The sequence below is a fragment of the Salvelinus namaycush genome, chromosome 30, assembly GCF_016432855.1.
Source record: "Salvelinus namaycush isolate Seneca chromosome 30, SaNama_1.0, whole genome shotgun sequence".
Lineage (NCBI taxonomy): Eukaryota > Metazoa > Chordata > Actinopteri > Salmoniformes > Salmonidae > Salvelinus > Salvelinus namaycush.
The window spans coordinates 26,631,522-26,657,374 of NC_052336.1; the positions used below are offsets into that span (position 1 = coordinate 26,631,522).

A 25,853-nucleotide genomic window follows, 5' to 3' on the forward strand; every position below is an offset into this window, starting at 1 on the left:
ATTTCATAGTTTTAATATCTTCACTATTATTCTACAAAAGAGTAAAAATTAAGAAAAACCCTTGAATGAGTAGGTGTGTCCAAACTTTTGACTGGCACTATATATATATATATATTTTTAACATTCCATTTAATTTAAAACCTTACTTCAATTTGCTGCCAAATCTAATTTCACACGAACATTTCACACTAACAAATAATGTATTCAAGGACAATGAAGCAAAAATGTTTTTAGGTCACAGGCGAAGACAAACACCAGAGTCACTTTGTTACCATATGAGTCGTACTGTGAGTCGTACTGTCAAGTAGCGTATAATTGATTTGGTCACTGGTCTTCAGGTACAGTATGTCTTCATGAGTTGGATTAGGACAGTGTTATGAGAAAGTCTAAAGTAATGTGTTGCAGGGTGCAAAGTTTATTTTGTCATCTTTTGAGGGGCAGCATTTAATCTGTACAAAATTATTAAATTCCCACTCCTTGAAGAAGGCAGTAGCAGAGATGTGGTTGAGTGCACTGATTTATCACGGTGGAGGGGATTTGACTGTCCACAAGGCTTAAGCTATTGCAATTTAAAAGATAAACAAATGTACACATAACAAACTCTCACAGGCTAGAATGACACATGCCTTCTCCTCATGATCTGCCAACATGTCTCCATTAAAACTATAATCCCCCTCTCTCTCTTCTCAGCCCTTGAACTCCCTCAAGTCAGATGAGGCAGCCTCAGGCCCAAAACAGGGGCCTACATTCCAGGATGGCCAGCGGCGGGTGGACTATGTTCTCACATATCATATCCAGAAACCCCAGAGTTTTCGTCGCAAGACATCCCACTTCGGGGATTACCGCATCCTCAGGAGCCTGCGCCGCAGTCTGAGCATGATGAGAGGTCGGGACACGCCACCACCCAAAGAAGACCCTGAGGTTGCTGCCCACAAGCATCGGCTTGACTACCATGAGGATGACAAGCGCTTCCGCCAGACTGAGTTTGAGGATAACCTTCGAGAGATGGGCCTGGAGCTAGAGAAGGATGAGGGGGTGAGTTAGTGGCCTTGGACTGTGTGTTTTCCCCACACGTTTGAAAACCTCAACAGTAGAACATCTCAAGGTCTTTTTGGAATAACCTAGCAATTAGACTGCCTAACCTAAAATGATACCAAAAATGTTGAGCAACCTATTTTGTAGTAGACTCTGGCGTAATATTCAAGCCCTGGTGTGGTTGTGCATTTAGACTAGATGCTTGCTTGTAGCTGCATTCTTTCACATCTTGGCAATCAATGTTCAGATATTGTCTTTGAGGTCATGTTGTTCCATTGAATGCGACTTAATTCTCCATTCCTCCTTATATTGACTGGTTGACATTTGTCCATCTAGTGTTCATGTAGCGATTGTATCATGTATCTTCTTCATACTGGAACAAAGCACATTGAACTTCCTCTTGCGTTGAGGGTTTACTGTGATCAGATATGATTTTTCAAATCTACAATTGACCTGCATTCGTCACATTATTGATCTTTATCAAATGAACAGCTTTCATCAAATATAGATCTGATAAGAAAGGGCAGCGTGTGCAATAGATTTTCTCTACAATGGGAGTAATTATTTTCAGCCTTACAAGCAAAAGAAGGCCTAATGTCATAGGTTATTATATACACTCTAGAGTGGCTATTGACCTATTAATCATTACTCATTTATCATAAATTGTTACATTGATCAAGACCCAAGATAAATTGTCTGCGGACCAAACACTTAAAAGACTCACCCTATCCCCTCAGTCCTTAAATTAAGTGAACACTTCTGATGACGTATCATGACGTCTGACGAGTATACACTTGCAGGGTAAGGGGCAAGGGAGGAAGGAATGATTTTTAAATGGACCACCCTTGGCCGGAAATTCATCACTTGTTCATCCCGTGATGATTGTGTTTTCAGCCACCGGTAGCTTGTGGGTACTTTATATGGGCTACAGTCAATTATGAGTTCATGTCTACCTACACTTGAAGTCGGAAGTTTACATACACCTTAGCCAAATACATTTAAACTCAGTTTTTCACAATTCCTGACATTTAATCCTAGTACAAATTCCCTGTTTTAGGTCAGTTAGTATCACCACTTTATTTTCAGAATGTGAAATAATAGTAGAGAGAATGATCTATTTCAGCTTTTATTTCTTTCATCACATTCCCAGTGGGTCAGAAGTTTATATACACTCAATTTGTATTTTGTAGCATTGACTTTAAATTGTTTAACTTGGGTCAAACGTTTTGGGTAGCCTTCCACAAGCTTCCCATAATAAGTTGGGTGAATTTTGGCCCATTCCTCCTGACAGAGCTGGTGTAACTGAGTCAGGTTTGTATGCCTCCTTGCTTGCACACGCTTTTTCAGTTCTGTCCACAAATTTTCTATAGGATTGAGGTCAGGGCTTTTGATGGCCACTCCAATACCTTTTCCTGCCTCATGATGCCATCTATTTTGTGAAGTGCACCAGTCCCTCCTGCAGCAAAGCACCCCCACAACATGATACTGCCACCCCTGTGCTTCACGGTTGTGATGGTGTTCTTTGGCTTCAAAGCCTCCCCCTTTTTCCTCCAAACATAACAATGGTTATATGGCCAAACCGTTCTACATTTGTTTCATCAGACCAGAGGACATTTCTCCAAAAAGTATGATCTTTGTCCCCATGTGCAGTTGCAAACTGTAGTCTGGCTTTTTTATGGCGGTTTTGGAGCAGTGGCTTCTTCCTTGCTGAGCGGCCTTTCAGGTTATGTCGATATAGGACTCGTTTTACTGTGGATATAGATACTTTTGTACCTGTTTCCTCCAGCGTCTTCACAAGGTCCTTTGCTGTTGTTCTGGGATTGATTTGCACTTATCGCACCAAAGTACGTTCATCTCTAGGAGACAGAACGCGTCTCCTTCCTGAGAGGTATGACGGCTGCGTGGTCCCATGGTGTTTATACTTGCGTACTATTGTTTGTACAGATGAACGTAGTACCTTCAGGCGTTTGGAAATTGCTCCCAAGGATGAACCAGAGTTGTGGAGGTCTACAAAAAAAATATTTAGGTCTTGGCTGATTTCTTTAGATTTTTCCATGATGTCAAGCTAAGAGGCACTGAGTTTGAAAGTAGGCCGTGAAATACATCCATAGGTACACCTCCAATTGACTCGAATTATGTCAATTAGCATATCAGAAGCTTCTAAAGCCATGACATCATTTTATGGAATTTTCCAAGCTGTTTAAAGGCACAGTCAACTTAGTGTATGGTAACTTCTGACCCACTGAAATTGTGATACAGTGAAATAAACTGTCTGTAAACAATTGTAGGAAAAATGACTTGTGTCATGCACAAAGTAGATGTCCTAACCGACTTCCCAAAACTATAGTTTGTTAACAAGAAATTTGTGGAGTGGTTGAAAAACGATTTTTAATGACTCCAACCTAAGTGTATGTAAACTTCCGACTTCAACTGTATATTAAATAATTGATTATTAATATACGCCTACTGTATGATGGCTAGTAAATTAATTAGCTAGCTAACATTAGCCTGCCTAGATGGAACTTCCAAACGATATTTTCAAAAAGCCATATTTACTTTTTATTATACGTGTTTGTGCCATCATGTGCATTAGTAACACAATTTCTAACTTATTTGCTTTTGTTTTTACTCACACTTGTATGTTGACTTCTCCATTGAGTTTTCGCAAACTTTTCTTAGCGGATGTACAATCGTTGCGAATTGAATTATGGTATCACAAGGTATGACCCAGGTGCAGACAGTGAAGAAAAGTGATGAAAACAAAAGTTTATTCCTTGAACAGGGGCAGGCAAACGACAGGTCAAGGCAGGCACGGGTCAATAATCCAGAGAGGGTGTAACGTACAGGACAGCAGGCGGGCTCAGGGTCAGGGCAGGCAGAACGGTCAGAACCGGGAAACTAGACAACAGGAGCAGGAAAACAGGCAGGAGCAGGGAAAACAAAACGCTGGTAGGTTCTACGAACAAAACGAACTGGCAACAGACAAACAGAGAACACAGGTATAAATACACAGGGGATAATGGGGAAGATGGGCGAGACATATCAGGGCGTGACATATGGGGAGTTTCAGGCCCCGGAGTGAACATAATTGTACACTCGCAAAGCCTACTAAAAACGAGGGCTGAGGGGCTTACGTTGCAAACTTCCCTTGCTTGGCTAATCATTTGACCCACCCTCCAAGATGGCAACGGGGATTCCCCAAAGAGCACAAGGCGATGGTAAGTGGACGAGGGTGTGTCTTTTAAGTGTTTGGACCGCAGCCATTGTGTCTCCCATTCAGATTGAAATACCTACAGTATACAGCATAAAACATATTTGGGATTTCAAAACCATGGGAAACTTCCCTGTATGAAAGAGTAATGGTAAGGCCTAGTTCCTAACCACTCCATTTTGCAAACCAGTACAGAAATCACTTAAGTAAAGATTTGACATGTGTTTACTGTTCTATCTTTTATCGTTGATGTGTGTTTTGTAATGTCTGTTACGTGACATTTTGCAGAAAAATGGTAGGAGGCATGTGGTTCTGTGGGAGTTGGGTTCCCATTGCATGCATGAAGAGGTCTCTTACCATTTAGTGATTGTTGCTCACATGGGAGAAGATTTGTTTTGAGTGATATTAAGGCAAATTCAAAAGGATTTCATACTTATTGACAACATCTGTATGCTTTGTTGAGTAAGTCGGAACAACCCTCCCCGTTTTATTTTATTAATTTACTTTGTCCATGAATGAGGGTTGTTTGTGGATAATCGAACCAAAGCCCCAAAATAGAATTGGCAGGATCTGTTCTGCTTGATATTGCTGTGAAAAGTGTAGTCTGCCACAGTGTTCTCAACAGACAGGGCCAGGACCCTGAAGTGGGCTGGGAGGTGTGAGGATGTAGGTCAGGAGCATATGAGAGGGACTTACATAACCACGGTTGTTTTTGATAGAGGAGATTGTGGAGAGAGAACTTTTATCCGGAATATATTAGACTATGAGACATGGTTTTCTATTCAAGTGGATACAGCCTTTGGCTGACTCAAACAAACAACAATCCTTGCTATTGTAGCATTGCGACTTTTTTTTCAGTTACAATGCTGCAGTATCATTGCTGTGCTTTACCTTGGAGAGACTGATTAGTCCTTAAAGATGTGACAGTAGCTTCATTCCAGGGACACATATATCACGCAGATAAAACAGGGGAAACTTATTTCATCACACATTAAAATATCAATGAAAGCCTTTTGCCTTATTATTATTATTTTATTCAACATCACGTTCTGTTTTCCAGAACAAAATCCCAGGAATTGGCTTCCTGAAGATCCATGCTCCCTGGAATGTGCTCTGTCGGGAGGCAGAATTCATGAAGCTCAAGATGCCCACCAAAAAGGTATGGCTTGCCTTTAGATGGATCACTGTAGATCACTGGTCAGTTTCTATGGGAAGGCAGCTCCCGCTCAGGCCAGTCAAAGTTCTTCCCTCTCTTAGCACCCCAATGCTCGAACAGGCTTCCCCCTAAAGTCAGGACAGCAGAGTCCCTGCACAACTTCTGAAATGTCTAAAACCCTATCTTTTTTTAAAGAGTACCTTAAATAACTCTCACAGCGCCCCGGCGCTACCCTCCCCACCCCTCTCCCTCCCAAAAATAAAAAATGGACTTGTCTTTTTCTACTCGCACTGACGTTGCTGATAAACACATTGTTGAGGGAACATGTCCTTGATACGATTGTAATGGCTTGTTGTCTCACCTAGCTATCATAAGATGAAGGCACTAATTGTAAGTCGCTCTGGATAAGAGGGTCTGTGAAATGACTAAATTGTTCAAACAAACAAGAATAATGTAACTGATAGCCTTTCATGCACTCATTTCTCAACGTGCTTTCTTTCTGTTTTCCCTTTCCCTTCAGGTGTACGAGGTCAAACAGGGAAGTAATGTGGTGGAGAGGATCAATCTGTTCATCCGCAAAGTGACTGCACCACTTCATCCTAAAGTGGAGCCGAATAGAGCCCAAAATGTGAAGCATCTTTCCCACCCGTTCTCCCGGGAAAAGCAGCACCTGTGAGTATAGTAGTAGCACTGAGACCTGTGGCATTGGTTCAGGGGTTTAGTCTCATCATTGAACATTAAGTGCATTCTGACAAGTGATCAACGATGCAGAGCTCAAAGGTTAATGGGTGTACTCCCAGTTCTATGCATGTGAGAAATTCAAAGTGGCTTGAAATGTTTATTGCAATCGGAAAGAAATGTATTTTCAATGCAAGACATGGGTACAATGCCACAGTATAGCTATTTAAATCATTACAGCACTGGTTGTGGCGTTATTGGCACTAGAACCGCTAAAGCAGTCATTTTGACTGCTCATAAGTTTTAAAACAATTATTACGCTGCCATTTTTTCAGTTTTGCCCGCCTCCGTCCTTGACTTTTCCTAAATAGGTCTACATAACACACTGCCGTTGTTAGAATCGCAATATGACAAACAGAACTGGAGTTATAACCAGTTTTATGAGGACATGCCATTTAAAAATATATATATTGGGGGAGTACATAGTGTACATAGTGAGAGCGTGCGTAATTTACAATGGCAAGAAGACCTAGATGAATGGATGAACATGTTGCCTTAGCGATGCTACAAGATCTGAATGAAAATGACTCAGATGGCGGGGAAGAAATGAATCATGATGATTATTCTTCTGATTCTGAGCCGCAGCCTGAATAACCTACACCTTCTAGGCTTAAGTGCAAAAAAAAAGCCCAAATGGTGTGCACTGCGTAGGTTCCCCCGCCACAACCAAATGGAACAGTGAGAGAGGAGAGTGGAAGGGATGGCACCATTTAGATAGAACAAGCCAATGACACTGCTACATGGAGATTATCAACACCATATGTCATTACGGAGTAAGGACACTGCCTGGGATCTGTCTGTTGATGACCTGGAAGTGTTCATTTTAATCCTGTACGTCCGTGGAGTATTCGGTGGAAAGAGCGTGTGTATGGGGAGCTTTTGGTCAGACTTGAATGGGATACTTTTATTTTGAGAAAACATGTCACGGGATTGCTTCAGAGAGATCATGCGTTACCTCCATTTTGATGACAAAGAAACAAACAAATTCGCCATGGTATCCAGCGAATAGATAATTGACTATTTTTCACTACTGTCATATCGACACTTATTATAATGCCATTATTGCTTATGTGCTGATTTTCACTATTTATCAATCCCACTTATAATGATGTTTAGGCTACTGATGTTTTCATCATTAGATTGTGCGTCTTGCTGACTGCGCGCCTTGGTGGTTGGGGTATTTTTTGGTGGGGGGGGGGTCATTATAAAAATAATCTGTTAGTGTGTTCAATGGAGGTACTGTATGCTTTCTGTTTCATAGCTGTAACAAAGGCACCCCACTAAAAAAATTGATTGAACACCTGCGTTTTTGTGTTTTTAAAAAAAATAATTATTTACATACTGTATAGCCTACAGTAACATAAACAAATGAAAATGCAATTGTTATTTGAAATACAATAAAGAGTATTCTGTTACCTTAGACCTTCATAAACACAACCAAATTATACTTTTTGCGATAGCGTATATGAAATATGAATTACACTGTAAGAATGTCGCAGTTAAAATGACTGCTCATTTGCTTGAAGGGGGGTCCCACACGGCCCAGCAGTTTTAGTGTTAAAGATTGTAATTAGTGAGCTGGATGCTTTTAAGTGCAGAATACGTGATTATGTATGAATGATACAGGCTGCTACCTGTAATTATTCATCTCAGTAGGTGCATTTCCCCATAATGGGATATGGCTGAGCTGAAATAAATGGAATTGAAATTGTTCTTCTACCCCCGCAGTCTTCACCAGTCTTGAGCTCTTTGTCATTTTTGACATGGTTAATGGCCCCACTGTGCCATGACGGTAATAATGTAGAGGTGCAATCAACAGGCCCAAAATCAACGGATACAAAATCAACGGATACAAAATCTGAACAAAGATGTTGTCCGGAAGACATCCACACTGCGATTCAATATTATTTTTAAACAGAGACTTATCCTCTGATGTTCAAGGAATAATTCATCCGCGTTTGGATGTTAGAATATTATGTATTGTAAAAAGCACCATAATTTAATGTGTTTTGAGCGAGGCTAGTAAACAAGCTAGATTTTATTCACGAGAGTGGGCATAGAGGTTACAGGCTATTTTGAGCTGACTCTCAATGAACACTGTGTAGGCCAGGCTGCTGACTAACCCTAGCTACCAAGACATGTTGCAACCATATTCTCCTTGTAACCACCTTGTATTGTATGTCTGGTCTAACTAATGACAACACATGTGTATGTCATCTTGGCCTCAAAAAAAAACATTGCTGTCCACGTACCTACAAATCTGATATGATGTGTCTGCACGGAACAGTAACATAGTTTCTGCCGGTTGAGTACATGGCTCGTTAAAGAAACCACTGACAGAAGGCTCCTCTGTCTTCTGTATTAACAGGTTTGATCTCTCAGACAGAGAGTCTTTCTTCGACAGCAAAACCAGGGCCTCAATAGTAAGTACTATAGATCTGCTTGAATGATGGGCAAGTCAATAAAAAGCCCTTCACACCACAAGTAAACGTATTTGTTTTGTTCATGTGATTTACTTTCCATTGGATTCTTTCTCAATCAGCGGATGTTGCTCCCAGTGGAGATGGTGTAGAACTTTACCGCTCCACAGAAACATCAATACTGAGCTAAAATGACTTTGGAGATAGCCAGGAAGTTTGAAAACAACTTGCCCATCAATGCATTTTGAGTTGTTCATTAATGGCCAGGAGTTGAGGTCCATTTCTTAACAAATTCATTGCACAAGACAGGATTTCTGCCCTATTTGAATGTGATTATTACCTGAGATCATCTTAATACATTGCAGAAGTATTTTTGTATTTATTTTCATGTTTTTTTACCCATTTAGGTTTATGAAGTGTTGAAACGTACAAGATGCACGAAAGCCAAATACACCATGGGTAAGCCGAGCCACGTCCCCTCTCTCTCGTGGATATTACAATGAATGTGGATCCTTTAGGGTTGTAAATTACATCTGTCTTATCTTTCTAGACACAACTAGTATGCTGTAGTAGAATATTATTGCTATTGTGTGCCTTCTGTTTGATCGTAAATTTGATCTCTGGAAAATGACATTTACAGGAATCACCAGTCTCCTTGGCAATGGTGTTTACACTGCTGCGTACCCTCTTCACGATGTGGGTATATTACTACACATATTATCAATACCCATGCAAAGCCAAGCGCTCTGTGACCAGACACCACTCATTGTGTCATTACTTGTCTTGCAGGGGGATGTTGACGGCATGGGGCCGGAGGCCAATGACAGAAAGGTGAGACGAGCAAATCATCGGTCATGTCAATATGCAATCAATGAAATCACCAACTAATCCATCATTTGTGTCACTGTCAGCGATTATCATAAACCATTTTATTGTGAGGACAGGAAAGTCTTGTCGTTAGCGACAGAGCATATTGAAAAGGTTAAAGCACAGAATTCAAATGCTGTCTAAACGCAAGCCCTCAGCAACTATGGAGAGGAAAAGCCCCATTTGGCTTAGAGAATAATTACACTGTATTGAAAGTGTCACCACGGCAACAGGCATAATCCCTTTTCACCATCCTCGAGCATTGTACAACAACCAGTCTGGTCGAATCTAAGCGATTTAAGCCCAGAGCAAAGAAAACCTAAAGAATTTCCAAGCTGCCGTATGGCAGTGGTATGTTTTTTCCCACCCATCTTCTGTAGTCCGTGCACAGAGCAAATTGAGTGCTCTTTCACAGAAATGACTTATCTCCTTGAGATGATGGCATGATCACATTTTAGAGGTGATGTTGTTATGAGTTGTTCCATGGTTTGTTGTTTTTCCAGTCCTGTGTTACGCTGGTCTATGATGAGTCACAGGCATCACTAATTTGTCTTGCAAAGTGGGAGCTCTGTTTGGGAACAGACAGAGCCATTGGGGTGGAGGATGGTAACCTACTGAAGCTCTGTTTGGTGCTGTGCCATTGGGACTACAGTTCACTGTTCAGTAAAAAAAATATTTGTGAGACTCTGATGGCAGGACCCCTGGGTGCCCATTTCCCTGCCTGAGAGCGATGGCACTTTATTAGTGAAACCTCATGTCTGACAGGCAGAGGAGTACAACATGAGACCAACAGTGAAATGTACTTATATAATTTCATGTAGATGCACGCTAGCGACTACTGAGTAGCAATATAAGAGTCATCTAAATAACATTTGATGCTCAAGGATGATCTTGACCTGTCAGACGACGCAGACCACAGCACCCTGTCCCTACATGCTGATCCTGGGCCCGGTTTCATAAAACATCTTAAGTGGTTCCCTTAAGTACAAAAGTCCAGAGAGGACATATGAATAAAAATAATTCCCTCGTTATCGAGATCACAACTTATTTATCTTATGATCATGACATAAAAGTTGTTTTGTCGAGATCACGAGATAAACTCTATCAATAGGAGTGGACGTAAAGATGATAGATTGACAGTATGGCTGAGGCGGCAGAGTCCACAGTGGATCAGCACATACGTTTTTATTGATTGCTACACTAAGGGATGGTACGTTTCATGCTAACATCATGCTTTCATTTGTCTTTGGAGCTCATTATCAGTTTATAAGTTAGAATGTTAGCAAGCTAAATGTTCCTTACCTTGAGCTAAGGGCTTGTGGGGCATTCAAGCCCAGAATGATGCCTGACAGGCAGCACTGTCTCCCAGGCTGAGCGCCACCCTGAAGACCATAGCCAATCGCATGCAAGCAACAACGCAGCTGACTTGGCTAGTCTTGTGAGCAAGCAAGCTAGTAGTCCTGTTAGCTAGCTAGTATCTCAGGTCCTGTAGTAGTCACATTATAATCTTTTTCTCACCAATTTCGATTTTGTCTCATCGCTGCAACTACCCAACGGACTCGGGAGGTGAAGGTCGAGTCATGCGTTCTCCCGCCAAACCGCGCTTCTTAACACCCGCCCACTTAACCCGGAAGCCAGCCAGAACTGGCGACCAACAGTTCAACTGGCGACCAAGGTCAGCCTGCAGGCTCCCGGCCCACCACAAGGAGTCGGTAGAACGTGATGAGCCAAGGAAAGCCCCTCCGGCCAAACCTTCCCCCAACCCAGACGATGCTGGGCCAATTGTGCGCCGCCTTATGGGACTTCCAATCACGGCCGGTTGTGACACATCCCGGGATTGATCCCGGGTCTGTTGTGACGCCTTAGACCGCTGTACCACTCGGGAGGCCCAGTAACATTATTTCTGACACCTTTATCAGAATCCCACAGTTCTTCCATTTTTACTTAATGAGAATAGTATACATTATTATGCATAATTTAGATAATGCCACCAGAGGGGGTCAGAGTTTAACATGTTAACCTCTACAGGATCAGTTGTTCCCCCGCGGGATAGTTGAGCTGATGTAGGCTAATGTGATTAGCAGGAGGTTGTAAGTAACAAGAACATTTCCCAGGACATAGACATATCTGATATTGGCAGAAATCTTACATTCTTGTTAATCTAACTGCGTTGTCCAATTTACAGTAGCTATTACAGTGGAAGAATACCATGCTATTGTTTGAGGAGAATGCACAGTTATGAACTTGAAAATGTATTAATAAACCAATTAGGCACATTTGGGCAGTCTTGGTACAACATTTTGAACAGAAATTCAATGGTTCATTGGATCAGTCAAAACCTTTGCTAATACACTGCTGCCATCTAGTGGGCAAAATCTAAATTGCCCCTGGGCTGGCATAATACATTATGACCTTTCTCTTGCACAGATGATGGTACAAAAACAAATACCAAAAAATGCATATTTCTTTCTTTGTATTATCTTTTACCAGATCAAATGTGTTATATTCTCCTATAGTAATTTAACATTTCCACAAACTTCAAAGTGTTTACTTTCAAATGGTATCAAGAATATGTATATCCTTGCTTCAGGTCCTGATTTGGGTATGTCATTTTTGGCAAAAAATTTAAAAAAGGGGCGGATCCTTAAGAGGTTTTAAAACGTGTTCTGCAACTGACTAAAGTTAAGGAAACTTTAAGGGAAAATATCGTGGGAAAATAAACTGAAGGGGTTTTATACAACCGGCCCCTGGGCCTTAATGGCACTGATTCTGTGTACAGATGTACTCAATCACACAGACATAATGTACTTTGCCTTTGGCAAAACTCAGGCTGCAAATATAGCATTGAGATCACAGCACAGCTGTGACTAGTAACGGCCATGCAATATTTCATAAGGGCTTTGTGATGGGACTGACCGTTTCCTATCAGCATTTTTTAAATGCATAATCTGCATGATGAATTTCAATCATTTATGAGCCCAAACCGGCTTGTCCTCTGTTTTATAATGAGTCTCAGAAGTAAGATAAGAAGCTAGATTAAATAGTAATTACATTTTTTTTAAGTCCATCATGGATTTGCCTCTAAGTATTTTGTTTAATTAAAGATGTTGTTTTACCCGTTATTGTCTTGTCAGATCTTGTATGAAGAATGGGCAAGCTACAGTGTCTTCTACAAGTACCAACCAATTGGGTTAATCAGGTGAGAGAATCCTGGACATGACAATGCAGAGAGTACATACTATACTGTATTGTAGCAATCAAACAGACAAAGCATTATATCATGTGCTTGAGTTAATGTTAGTTAATCACCATATCTGAATTGATTCCTGATGTATGTAATCAGTGCTGCTTTCCTTCCTCTCCTGCAGGAAGTACTTTGGGGAGAAGATTGGCCTGTACTTTGCCTGGCTGGGGGTTTACACCCAGATGCTGATCCCTGCTGCCATAGTGGGGGCCATAGTGTTCCTGTACGGCTGTGCCACTGTGGACAATGACATTCCCAGGTACACTGACCTCCAACAACTACAAACAACGTCACTTATAACTACACGTACAACTACACCAATATGTTTAGATTTCTAATGGCATGGAAGCACTAGTGAGGGTTTATCAAAAACTCAAGAGTTGCTAAACACAGTGTTGTAACAGTTGCCTTGCACAGATATGCCGCAATGTTTTGTTATTGCTTTTCATTTTGAGTCTGTGTGTTCTTGGTATTTAAAGTAAATGCTGCCTACAGCCAGCACTTCTATGCAAGACACGTTATAAGGCTCTGAGATTAAATAGGCCATTATGTCATGCTCCTATTGCACAGCAATACTGTAGCCTACCCATACTGTCATAGGCTACCTGTCTATTAAATGAGCGATGGAATGGTAACCTGATATTTGTTGTGTAGCAGTAAATAAATGCTGCTATGTGATCTTCTTACCAACGGCAAAAGCATCCGTTTTATCATTAGACCTGTGTTGTTATTAGCCTACCATTATTATAATTACTGTTCATCAACCACCTCCATTTCCCATAATGACAATATTTGTTTGCAATACTGTTGATTAACCACTAGAAGTTGTGCATACGCATGGTCTGAGATTTGCGTGGAGATACGCACACACTTTCCCGTCAAATTCAACATTTTATAAATAATAACCTTTGCGGGAACTGGCGTATGCAAGGATTAGTCTTTTTTGTGCACTACTACATTCGTTCATTCCTCGTTGCTGTTGGACTCTATAGCCTCTAAAACTGGTAACTGAGTTTATGCTGATCATTATGGTTAGATCACTTTTACTGAGATTTTCCTCAAATGTTCTTCTCCCACACAGCATGGAGATTTGTGATGCGAGAAACAACATCACCATGTGCCCACTGTGTGACCGCGCTTGCAGCTACTGGAAGCTGAAGACCGCATGCGGCACGGCCAGGGCCAGCCATCTTTTTGACAACCCGGCCACTGTCTTCTTCTCCATCTTCATGGCCCTCTGGGGTGAGCCATCCCTCCCATGTTCTCTCTCTCATCTTCTGCCAATAAAACAATGCCATCTGCTACAGACCACAGGACCAGGCAGAGTCCTGCAGGGCAACCTGGTCTCAGAGCCAACCTACTTTTGTTTTTTACTTAAATAACCATCTGTCTTATGTAACCATACCAAACATAACATGTAATACTAATTTGAGTGTCCTGGATTTACATTTACTATGTTACGTCTATTCTATGAGACCAGGCTGTGCAGGGCCACGGGAGACCAGTGTCAGTTGCCATTAGAAGACAGTCTTTTGAGTTAAAATTGTGGTAAAGGTTCGGATTGTAGGTTCCTATATTAAGAGGAGATAAGATCATAACCTGTTTGAGTTTCAGAGATGTTGATATTTTGGACTATATTTGAAGTTTAAACCCTGGTCCATTCACTTTGCTACGTCTTTCTCGTACTGTAGTCATTAAGCAGTCCCTCCAGGATTTCGTGGTGATAAAAAAAAATACTTGTGGGCAAAAATGCCTGATTATACTGCGGCAATTATAATATTGTTAATTGCAATATGCAATGATTTTGTCCAATTTGTCACAAATAGGCTGATGAAGGAAAAAGTTTGACGTGTGGCTTGTTTGAACCATATTATGTGGTAAATGTGCCGTGATTGGTTGACATTGCGAGTCCTCTTTGTTATGCAGTGATCTGTCAGTTTTAATGCAATACAACTGAAATGATTTGACTGTTTTATGTTGTAATATTGCAGTAATTGGTCAAATTTGCAAGCTCTTGCATAATAGTCTCGAAAAACCAAACCTTAGGCAGTTTGAGTTTGAGTTTATTTTTACAGGGACAGTGCACATTAATCAACGTTTCAGTAAAAGTGCCGGTTTTAGCCAGCCGGCTAATTTTCAACCGCAGTCCCTGGGCAGGTTATTAAAAACAATTACAATATAGACAATAGCAACATAGAACAAGACATAGCATACAGACATAGCAACATAGGACAAGCAAGACGTAGCATACAGACAGAGCAACATAGAACAAAAAGCAGCAAGACAAAATTCATAAAAGCAACAAAGTGTTTCCACACCTCACAAGTTACAGACAACAGACATGGAAAGCGGCAACACACAGCTAGGGACCATGTTCACAAATCTGATTGACCTTTAGCCATGTCTTCAAGCATTTTGTGAAAGTGTGATATGTGGTGCAGTTATGTGTGTCTGATGGCAGTGTATTCCAGACATGGGAAGCTCTCACAGAAAAATTTTGACTAGTGACTAGACCTAGGGTCTGGTTTCAATGTTGGACTATTTTGGCATACACAGTAGCAGGGGTATTCAACCAGGGGTCCGTGGAGGTACTGCAGGGGGTCCGCATTTTTCTTCCCAGTATCGCTAGCAACAACAGAATAAAGGAATTTTGAATTACATAAGTACAATAGAAAAGAGGACAATCTCTTCTTTCTAATGATTTCAACTTTATTGCTCAACTGCTAATATGGAGCAAATTAAACTCATTGGAGCAAATTACACTCACTGGTGTATGTGACAGACTTTAACCTCGAATAGGCTACAGTGTGGCTAGTGCCACTGGCTCCTGGTAAGCTTTCTTGGATTGGATATGTATTTTTGCCAACACATGGCTAACCTTTGTTTAAACAGCTGCTCTTATGAGTTTTGAGTTACCTTTCTAGCTAATGGGCTATGCTAGTTTACACTTTCTCTTCCAATTATGTTGGGAGGTCAAAATAATAAAAAACGATCTACCAAATCTGTTCATTTTAATATGTTGCCATATTATTAAATTGTTTTGCTAACGTACGATGGGGGTCCCTGGCCCGCCGGTTTGCCTGGGAGGGGATCCCTGGGCATAGAGGAACTTCAACATTGCCGATGTCAGTCGTCACACTTTAATAAAATACAAAATAGTAGCCAGCAAGATGGAGATCAGAGGTTATTTTTAATGAGTGCATTTCACTAGTGGCTAGTTTGCATCAATTACCTTTTACTAAAACCACTGCAAAGGTTTTGCCTTCAAACTTTAGTTTTGAATCGTGACGTTCTGACTTGTCTGCCTCGTGATTTGTTGGGAGAGTTTTCTGTCTGAACGATAGAGTAGTGATGTAGGCAGAGACGTAGTTCCTCTATGCCAAAAGAGTCCATCACTGAAACCAGACCCTGGTCACTGTTGCCGAGTGTCTGGTTTCCGAGACTACGCATAATAAGCTGGCTATTGTTGATTTTGCTAAACAAATTTTGATTGCAAAATCCTGGAGGGACTGATTTTAAGGATGAGTTGTGTTTTGTTTCCCAGCTGCCATGTTCATGGAGCATTGGAAGAGAAGGCAAATGAGACTAAATTACATCTGGGATTTGACTGGCTTTGAAGAGGAAGAGGTGAGCCTATGCCCTTGTTTTGGAACCTGTTTTGACCAATTTGGACAAGAACATCTGATACAATAAACAATGAAAAATGATTTCTCCTCTTAATCATGTTTTTTATGTTTTATATTATGGTGGTTCCTGAAGCAGATGCACAAGGTTTGAAATTGATTTTTATTTATTTGTGAACTTAATTTTCTTGCAGCTTTCTCTACAGCTGCTGTTACTCAATACTAACCAACTTCCCCCGACAAGGTTTATATCACTCTCCCTCACTCGAACACTCTTATCTATTTCAGAAAGAAATCATGGTATGTAAAAAAAGAATAAGGCATTGTTTATATGACCCTCTATCAAACAGTCCCTTATTTGCCACTTTGAGGGGTGAGGGGTGGGAGTAGCCTAGTGGCGATCTGGCCATCATTTCAAGTTTCAACGTTTATTCGCCACGTGCACAGGATACAACGGGTGTAAAACAGTACAGTGAAATGCTTACTTGTGAGCTCTTTCCCAACACTGTAGTGATGAAAGTAATAATATAGATAAAACAACAAATAAAACTCAAGAAATAGGAGATAAGATCAAGATAATACCGCAGCAATGACTAGGTCTTGAGGCAGAATTTAATGTACCACGTTTTCTACCCCCACCCCTTTCTAGATATAATGAAGAGGCAGCATAAAGAAGGCATTTTTTTGTCTAAATATAAAAGGAATATCTGCTCTCTCTCTCTCTCTCTCTCACACACTAAGGTGCTTCTTAACATCCTCTGTCCTCGTCTTTTTAAAAAAACGTTTAGGCACTAGGCAGCACCTCCTGATGGTAGCAATTGTTTCCCTTCTACCTGCCTTACCACCAGGGTATCTGGTAAACTGTGTTTCGTGACTGACTGCTGTGGTTCTCCCTTGGCTCTTTGCATGTCAGTGATGGTTAAAAAAAAAAAGACACTCGCTTTACCTTCTCTGTTTCTGTCTGCTCGCACAGATATGGGCTTGCTTCTGTTTAATATCAAATGACTGCAATGACTGTTTATGGTGACTGGTAGATGGGGGTAAGGTTGTTAAGTAGACAGGCAAGATAATGAATATAACCCGTAGAGATATTCTAATAGGTGTCCTTATCAGAATGAGGGTAAAGTAAACATTTCCAAATGCATGAATGCCAAACCCATTTTTGAAAGCCTGCATCCCCTCTTACAGATACTGTACTCCTAACATTGTTCTGCCACACATTTCCTCCTGTATACTAGAAATGTCGGTGGTGGTACCCCACACCGCACTGAGCTGAAACACCTAGCAGATGACAGAGTTTTCTGTGTGGGTGTTGCTATGTACTTGACAACTGGTAAAAACGGCATTAGACCTGGATGATGTCAGTTCCTCCATCTTGAGGAAAATGTGTTGATACCGCTAAGGTGATACCGCTGGACGAGCATGTTAATTCATGTGTATCTGTCCCCCCCCCTAGGGCCACCATAGGGCTGAGTATGAGATCCAAGTCATGCAGAAGACCTTGAAGAAACAGGATATGTCTCCCAAGGTAAGCCTGTGCCTCTTGGTGGGCTGTTAAACAACACACTATCAATATTATTCAATAATTGATTTATTCTATGTATGCATCCGTGCATAGAATAAATAAATTATTGAAGATTATTCATGTGTTCAGTGTTTGTCTATTATTTTGCTGCATCAAGTGTCTGTTGCGCTGGTGCGCTTGATTTATAGTGTCAGAGATGGGGACTGGAACCATCATAATAGAAGCACACAGAGTGCTTCTCCCCTCTCTCTATTCTCTGGGCGACATTTCCCTTTCGCAAACACACATGGCATTTGTCGCCTCCACTTTTTGTTCTCACGTGAACTCCACCATTGTAACGCTATCAACGTAGTCACAGTCCGGAACTTGATTTAATGTCACAGAAGCATGCCAATCTAAAGTTGGACTCCTATATCGATTACCTCAATTCTACTGTCACTGTCTCCACATGCACGTCTCATCTTCTCCTAGGCTGTAAAATATAATGTATCCTGGAGTTGTCCACAACCCATACCCCCACCCTCAGATATAGCTATCAACTCTTGTATTACTTGGATGCTCTGCAGTCTATTGTAAGATGAACAACCTTTGCTGTCTCTATGTACTGCTGCATAACAACAGTTAGCACATGTTGGATATCAACACATGCCAGGGTGGTTGTTTATGTCTGGCTTTCTCTGTTCAGCAGCAAAACTGCAGCTCAGGCATGTCAGCTCCTTTCTCATCAGACCTTGAAGGGGTCATTACTTTCCCTTGCTCATCTGGAAACACGGTCTGAAGTCGCTGACCCTCTTTTTTTTATACACATTGAGATGTGATTTGACTGCACAGTTACGTGTCCGGGAGCTCCCATTATGTGTGCTTGATTGGAGCGGCGTCAGTCCGCTCGGGGCGAGAATCCCTCAGACTTGTTTGAAAAGGGCTGTGTCAGCGTAAGCAATCACTGCTGAGGTCACGGTCGCTGTCAGACAGATACTACTGCTTTTTTGCTTCTTTATGTTTGCTCTTATTTCTCACTTGATTATGTATTAATTACTCTGTTTCAGGATAAAAAAGTGAAACTGACATGTACAGACCGTGCACCAGCATATATGACGGGACTTTTCACTATGCTTTTTATGGTAAGTTGATGTGCCCAGGGCCCACATGGCTCGTTAGTCTCTGGTATTAGATACAGGGACGTCACTAGTCTGGCAATTGAAAGCTATGCAGATCTTCTGTACACACACACACACACACACACACAGACACACACACACACACACACACACACACACACACACACACACACACACACACACACACACACACACACACACACACACACACACAATTAGGCCTACAGGTAACTGCCAGAATAATGGAAACACTTAAGTAAATGAGGGATACAAAGTATATTGAAAGCAGATGCTTCCACACAGGTGTGATTTCTGAGTTAATTAAGCAATCCCATCATGCTTAGGGTCATGTATTATTTTGGCCACCATAGCTATGCCCCCATAGGATGACAATGCCCCCATCCACAGGGCACGAGTGGTCACAATGGTTTGTTGATCATGAAAACAATGTATGCCATGGCCGTCTCAGTCACCAGATCTCAACCCAATTTAACATTTATGGGAGATTCTGGGGCAGAAATATGTGTTCATTTATAAAAAATAAAAAATAATGATATCACATTTATATAAGTATTCAGACCCTTTACTCAGTACTTTGTTGAAGCACCTTTGAGTAGCAACTACAGCCTTGAGTCTTCTTGGGTATGAAGCTACAAGCTTGGAACACCTGTATTTGGGGAGTTTCTCCCATTCCTCTTTGCAGATCCTCTCAAGCTCTGTCAGGTTGGATGGGGAGCGTTGCTGCACAGATATTTTGCGGTCTCTCCAGAGATGTTGGATTGGGTTCAAGTCCGGGCTCTGGCTGAGCCACTCAAGGACATTCAGAGACTTGTCCCAATGCCACTCCTGCGTTGTCTTGGCTGTGTGCTTAGGGTCGTTGTCCTGTTGGAAGGTGAACCTTCGCCTCAGTCTGAGGTCCTGAACACTCTGAAGCAGGTTTTCAACAAGGATATCTCTGTACTTTGCTCTGTTCATCTTTGCCTTGATCCTGACTAGTTTCCCAGTCCCTGCAGCTGAGAAACATGCCCACAGTATGATGCTTCCACCACCATGCTTCACCATAGGGATGGTGCCAGGTTTTCTCCAGACGTGACGCTTGGTATTCAGGCCAATTAGTTGAATCTTGGCTTCATCAGACCAGAGAATCTTGTTTCTCATGGTCTGAGATCCTTTAGGTGCCTTTTGGCAAACTCCAAGCGGGCTGTCATGTGCATTTTACTGAGGTGTGGCTTCCTTCTGGCCACTACCATAAAGGCCTGATTGGTGGAGTGCTGCAGAGATGGTTCTAATTCTGGAAGGTTGTCCCATCTCCACAGAGGAACTCTGGAGCTCTGTCAGAGTGACCATCGGGTTCTTGATCACCTCCCGGACCAAGGCCCTTCTTCCCCAATTACTTTGTTTGGCCGGGCGGCCAGCTCTAGGAAGAATCTTGGTAGTTCCAAACTTCTTCCATTTAAGAATGATGGAGGACACTGTGTTCTTGGAGACCTAAAAATGATTCAGAAATGTTTTGGTACCCTACCCCAAATCTGTGCCTCGACACAATCCTGTCTCGGAGCTCTACAGACAATTCCTTCGACCACATGGCTTGGTGTTTGCTCTGACATGCACTGTCAACTGTGGGACCTTATATAGACAGGTGTGTGCCTTTCCAAATCATGTTCAATCAATTGAATTTACCACAGGTGGACTCCAATTAAGTTGTAGAAACATCTCAGGGATGATCAATGGAAACAGGATGCAGCTCAGCTCAATTTCGAGTCTCATAGCAAAGTGTCTGAATACTTTTATTTTTATAAATTTTCTAAATTTCTCAACTTGTTATCGCTTTGTCATTATGAGGTATTGTGTGTAGATTCCTGAGGATTTTTTTTATTTAATCCATTTTAGAATAAGGCTGTAACATAGAAAAAGTCAAGGGATCTGAATACTTTCCGAAGGCACTGTATATGAATGAATGAATTAAATGTATTTTCGTGTCAAATCGCCAGTTGGCAACCCATCCCTTATGGGATTAATTGACACATAAACAAACATTACAATAATTCACTGTGATAATTCAGTGCTAATTCTTCTTTAGTATTTTACAGATTGAAAGCTGAAAAAAAGTATTATCCACAATCTGCTCTGGACAAGTCCAGTCATGGAGTGTGAAAATGAAACAAAATGAAACAAAAATATTTAGGCTGACATCATCCAGTGTCCAGAAAAGTGAATTTTAATGGTATGCAAATATGTGCATATTTAATTCTGTATATAATTAGCATATTTTAACACAATATTTCAGAAACATTGAAATACAAAAATGTATTTTATTTGTGTTTACATTCAACTGGTAAAAGTTGATTTGTGATATGATTAAGATAAAAAAAATATATATACCTTATTAGGGTGTGGTGCTGGTCTTAAACAGCTCATGAAGTCGAAGTTTGTCTTCTCTTGTCTCCTCTGCAGGTTGGTGTGACCTTTGTCGTAGTGTTCGGGGTCATCCTGTACAGAATCTCCATCAGGGCTGCCTTACACATGAGCTCCAATCCCACGGCTCGCACCAACATCCGGGCAACTGTCAAGGGCACGGCTGCTGTCATCAACCTGGTGATTATCATCATCATGGATGAGGTCTACGGTGCCTTAGCTCGCTGGCTCACTCTTCTTGGTTAGTCCCTCAACTATGAAAAGGATGCTGTGATCACACAACCATACCATATTAGCAAAGCTCACCCTGTGTATTAGGCCCTGCAGTCTATCCGGGAGTGCTATCTGTATTGACAGTATTTACCCAGTTTTAATACATTTATAACTACCTTTCTCAAATACTTTTCGGTGTCGGCTACAAAAACTACAGTTCTGGATTATAACCCCCTTGATCACTGAATCTTCTTCAGTTTTTTATCAATCAGGTGATATAAACTCATTGTGTTTGTATTCTCAGAGGTGCCAAAGACTGACAAGAGTTTTGAGGAGAGGCTGATAATCAAGACCTTTGTTCTGAAGTTTGCCAATGCCTTCTCCCCCATCGTCTACCTGGCCTTCTTCAGGGGCAGGTTGAACTTTCTTCTACTCTATTTGACTAATAAGCTTCTCCACAACTCAAACATCTTAGCAGATATCCGCCATTGATACACTTTCACCATAAAACCTGATTATGTTTAATCATTTGTTTTTTATTGTGTTTTACACCTCTTAAGGATAGTGGCCAATGAATGTTGCCTTTTTTCAACCTGTATGTCCACAGAATGGTTGGGCGTCCTGGGGACTATGTGTATGTTATCGGGTCATACAGGATGGAGGAGGTAATCAACTGTGTTCGTCTTTGCTTGTCTTTAAACATTGACCAGAATGCTTTTAAATGTTGACCAAAATAAGTCCAAATGCTTCATGATTCAATGCTGGATAATCAATGGAAATATTACCATATGCTGTAATGGTTATAACCCTCCCTTATTTACAAAGTAACAGGGGCAAGATCCTCTATAGGTATCCCAGGGCAGTTGTATAGGTTCCAGGCCTGGTTCCCTTGAGCCCTATCCTAAAGACAATTGGCACTGTAGATAGCATCAAAGCTCACCAACCTATCAGAGAAAGCAGAAGTGTAACAATTATAGGCTAGCCCTTCCAGTCTGTTAGATGGAGATTACCTCTGTTATCTGTGTGTCTGACTGGGTTGACTGCTGTCTCGTCTGTACACCAGTGTGCCCACGCAGGTTGTCTGATGGAGCTGTGTATTCAGCTCTGCATCACCATGCTGGGCAAACAGCTCATCCAGAACAATCTGTTTGAAATCGGCATCCCGTAAGTACAGTACAGAGCAGGTGCCATACTGTCTGGATGAAACTAGGACATAATCACACACCCACTCACACACACCACACCCACTCACACACACATGCGGGCACACATACACACACGCAAACACACAAGCACTAAAAGAAAGATGCTCAGGCTCATATTACTACCATTTCTTTTCTCTGCTCGCTACAGTAAAATCAAGAAGCTGATCAGGCAACGGAAGTCTGACATGGACTCTCAGCAGCAGGAGGACTATAACATGACCCTACAGCGTCATGAGAAGGACCACTTCTTGGGTCCCTTCGTGGGCCTCAGCCCAGAGTACATGGAGATGAGTGAGTCATATGTCAGTCTGTCCAGTAAAGCTCTTGACAGCTTCCTGAGGATCAGCCGCCCTCAGGCCACCCTATTCCAAATTCTCCTTATCACATTAGACAGAAGGAAAATTAACTACTGCAGTGTGCCGTGAGTAGAGATTTGGCGCAAAGGATCATAGAGATCATAGATATACTATTTAATTCTAGGGGTGTGATAAGCACGTCTGATTGGCTTTTCCCTTTTAAGGTCAACTAATTGCTGCCAATGAATTACTTCTAATGTACTGTGCACGACATACATAATTAGTCAACTAATGTAGCGTGTACATTAGTTTACCAATTATTTTGATCTTTTAAGCTCTTGCTATTGAGGTCAGGTCTTTGTGGGTTTTTTTTAGGCAGGGACGATACAACCATGTTTGTATGAAATTGGCAACTTTTATAAATGTCACTGATTACTGGAATTAGCAAGCCAGAAAATGTTATCCTCAGTAACCACTTCTCTTTACGCAGTAATCCCTTCATCGACAGCAGAGCGTGACATTTGATTTAACGATAAGACATGTTACTTCATGCCGCTCACGGTATTAGATCCTGATTAGTTGTAAAACCTCCGATGTGGAACCCTTTCTAAAAATGCATATTCTCTGCATGAGATAATCTTCAGTGGAGAAGCAGAGAACCATTCTGTCTATAATGCCCACGTAATCAGCATAAGTGGACCTGATTTTACTTTAGTCCTTAGATGTCTTTATCAGTGGCTTCTTTCCTTGCAGCATCAGACTGAATAACCGGACAATCCCTAAAGCATGTACATTGAAAAGAGACATTGTGTAAGACGAAGATGGGGGCAAACCTCAAACGTCTGTACATCTGTGCCATAACGTACTTATACTACTACATTACTTACTGTATACCAGGAGCGTTGGGCCAGTAACCAAAAGGTTGCTGGATCAAATCCCTGAGCTGACAAGGTAAAAATCTGTCGTTCTGCCCCTGAGCAAGGCAGTTAACCCATTGTTCCCCGGGCGCCGATGACGTAGATGTCGATTAAGGCATTGCGAAAGACACATTTCAGTTGTAAAACTGACTAGGTATACCCTTTCCCTTTCCTTTTCCCACACCACATCAGTCATGAGAAATATTACTGCTCCCTCTCACTATCCGTGCAGTGGATAAACCATGAATAATTACTGTATGGAATTCATTCACAGTATTTTGAACTAAAGTGTTGATAATGCAGTTCCATGAGCATACCCTGATACACAGAAGCCATAAAGAAGGATTATGGTGATGATTCCAGGGTTAGTTCAGTATGTCTAGTTGTTATTTATACTAGTTATACCGTACAACTTTATCAACTAGAAATTGTTCATGTCTGGGTAGCAGCTATAGAAGCACAGTCATATTGTTGTGGCATAGCAGTCCTATCTACACCGACTCAAAGATTCAGTCCATCTTTAGGTTTTTAGGCATGCCTGTTTAAGTGGCTTTTTCAAGGGTACTCAACTGAAAACCAGCTAGGATTAATATATGGATGCAGGCACAAAAGGCCAGAGTGTTTGAACCCATTCAGAGTGTGAAGTGGGCACAAAAAAAAAAACGTTTTTGGATTGGATCTCTGGAAGTTTTACCCAATACATTTCAGTAAAGTTTCTGACTGTGGCCATCCGAAAGCAAGTGCAGGAACATGGCGTGCCCTCATTCCACCATCTCATTAATTTTTGCTTAGACATCTCTCATATGTTCTCCTTGTAGTATGTACTGTGTATTTCAAATGGAAAAAAATGGAAACACATTTATAGCGTAGTATGGTATTAGAAGTAGATTATTTTAGGCTTGTGCTCCTCTTTCCACTTCCCTCTATACTCGTGCTCCAGTCATCTAATTTGAGAGTTAATCTACCCAGCATGCTTTGTGTTGATTTCCTTGTGGTCATAATGTCCATTTGAATATATCTGTTTTGTTTTTTAACTCGCAGTCATCCAGTTTGGGATGGTGACCCTGTTTGTGGCCTCCTTTCCCTTGGCGCCACTCTTTGCTCTGCTCAACAACATCATCGAGATCCGTCTTGATGCTAAGAAGTTTGTCACAGAGGTCAGGAGGCCCATTGCAGCCAGAGCCAAAGACATTGGTAGGTTTCCATCTCCACACTTTAACAGCACTGGTCTATTGATGTTATAATAAAATTTCTTCCACTTTTCAAATTGAATTTGACTTAATTGGAGATTCCCAGAATTGGCCCTACATGATAGATACCAAATTGAAATAGGTAGCAGGAGTTTCCCATCTGAAAACACAGGTCCCTCACAAATGTTTTGGTAATGTTTGTGTGATTACATCATTGAGTCAGTCTCTGACTTTGACCAAATACTGTGGCTATTTGGTTTGAATGCAATACATTTTTATACTACAATAATGCAGTAAAATCGAATGATCCTTAAAACCCCTTATCATTATATCCATTCAGTGACTATCAATGGGATATACATTTATTTTTGTCATTGTTTTTCTGGTGGTGCACATTTATGGTGTGACCATAATACATTTTTTCAACCAATTAATAAACCATTGCATCTACCATGTTTAATTAAAGTAGGTATATATAAAGCCCGCTTGTCTACCCAGTTATTGGTGTTTCGGGCAAATCTCCATATCTTATTTCTTCTCTCAGGCATCTGGTATAATCTTCTGAGAGGGCTCAGCAAAGTAGCAGTCATTGTAAATGTAAGTACATACCTTCACATGAATAAAAACATTTAAAGTGCTCATTATTTCCAGGTCTGTCATCAAGATTATACAATGTTGAC

At 41.2% G+C, this 25,853-nt stretch overlaps 1 protein-coding gene across 1 annotated transcript in view; it reads left to right on the forward strand.

The window, feature by feature from the left end:
* Positions 1 to 275: 275 nt before the first annotated feature.
* Positions 276 to 25,853, forward strand: part of LOC120025077 (anoctamin-1-like) — a 30,683-nt gene continuing 5,105 nt past the window's right edge. Inside the window, exons 1-21 of the mRNA XM_038969513.1 lie at positions 276 to 287; positions 691 to 1,035; positions 5,307 to 5,405; positions 5,923 to 6,074; positions 8,509 to 8,563; positions 8,968 to 9,019; positions 9,201 to 9,256; positions 9,350 to 9,391; positions 12,562 to 12,626; positions 12,796 to 12,930; positions 13,753 to 13,913; positions 16,216 to 16,298; positions 17,751 to 17,822; positions 18,866 to 18,940; positions 21,392 to 21,593; positions 21,870 to 21,981; positions 22,173 to 22,230; positions 22,629 to 22,729; positions 22,919 to 23,061; positions 25,025 to 25,177; positions 25,718 to 25,770. Of these exons, the coding sequence (XP_038825441.1) occupies positions 276 to 287; positions 691 to 1,035; positions 5,307 to 5,405; positions 5,923 to 6,074; positions 8,509 to 8,563; positions 8,968 to 9,019; positions 9,201 to 9,256; positions 9,350 to 9,391; positions 12,562 to 12,626; positions 12,796 to 12,930; positions 13,753 to 13,913; positions 16,216 to 16,298; positions 17,751 to 17,822; positions 18,866 to 18,940; positions 21,392 to 21,593; positions 21,870 to 21,981; positions 22,173 to 22,230; positions 22,629 to 22,729; positions 22,919 to 23,061; positions 25,025 to 25,177; positions 25,718 to 25,770 (2,226 nt within the window). The remainder of the gene's footprint in view (positions 288 to 690; positions 1,036 to 5,306; positions 5,406 to 5,922; positions 6,075 to 8,508; positions 8,564 to 8,967; positions 9,020 to 9,200; positions 9,257 to 9,349; positions 9,392 to 12,561; positions 12,627 to 12,795; positions 12,931 to 13,752; positions 13,914 to 16,215; positions 16,299 to 17,750; positions 17,823 to 18,865; positions 18,941 to 21,391; positions 21,594 to 21,869; positions 21,982 to 22,172; positions 22,231 to 22,628; positions 22,730 to 22,918; positions 23,062 to 25,024; positions 25,178 to 25,717; positions 25,771 to 25,853) is intronic.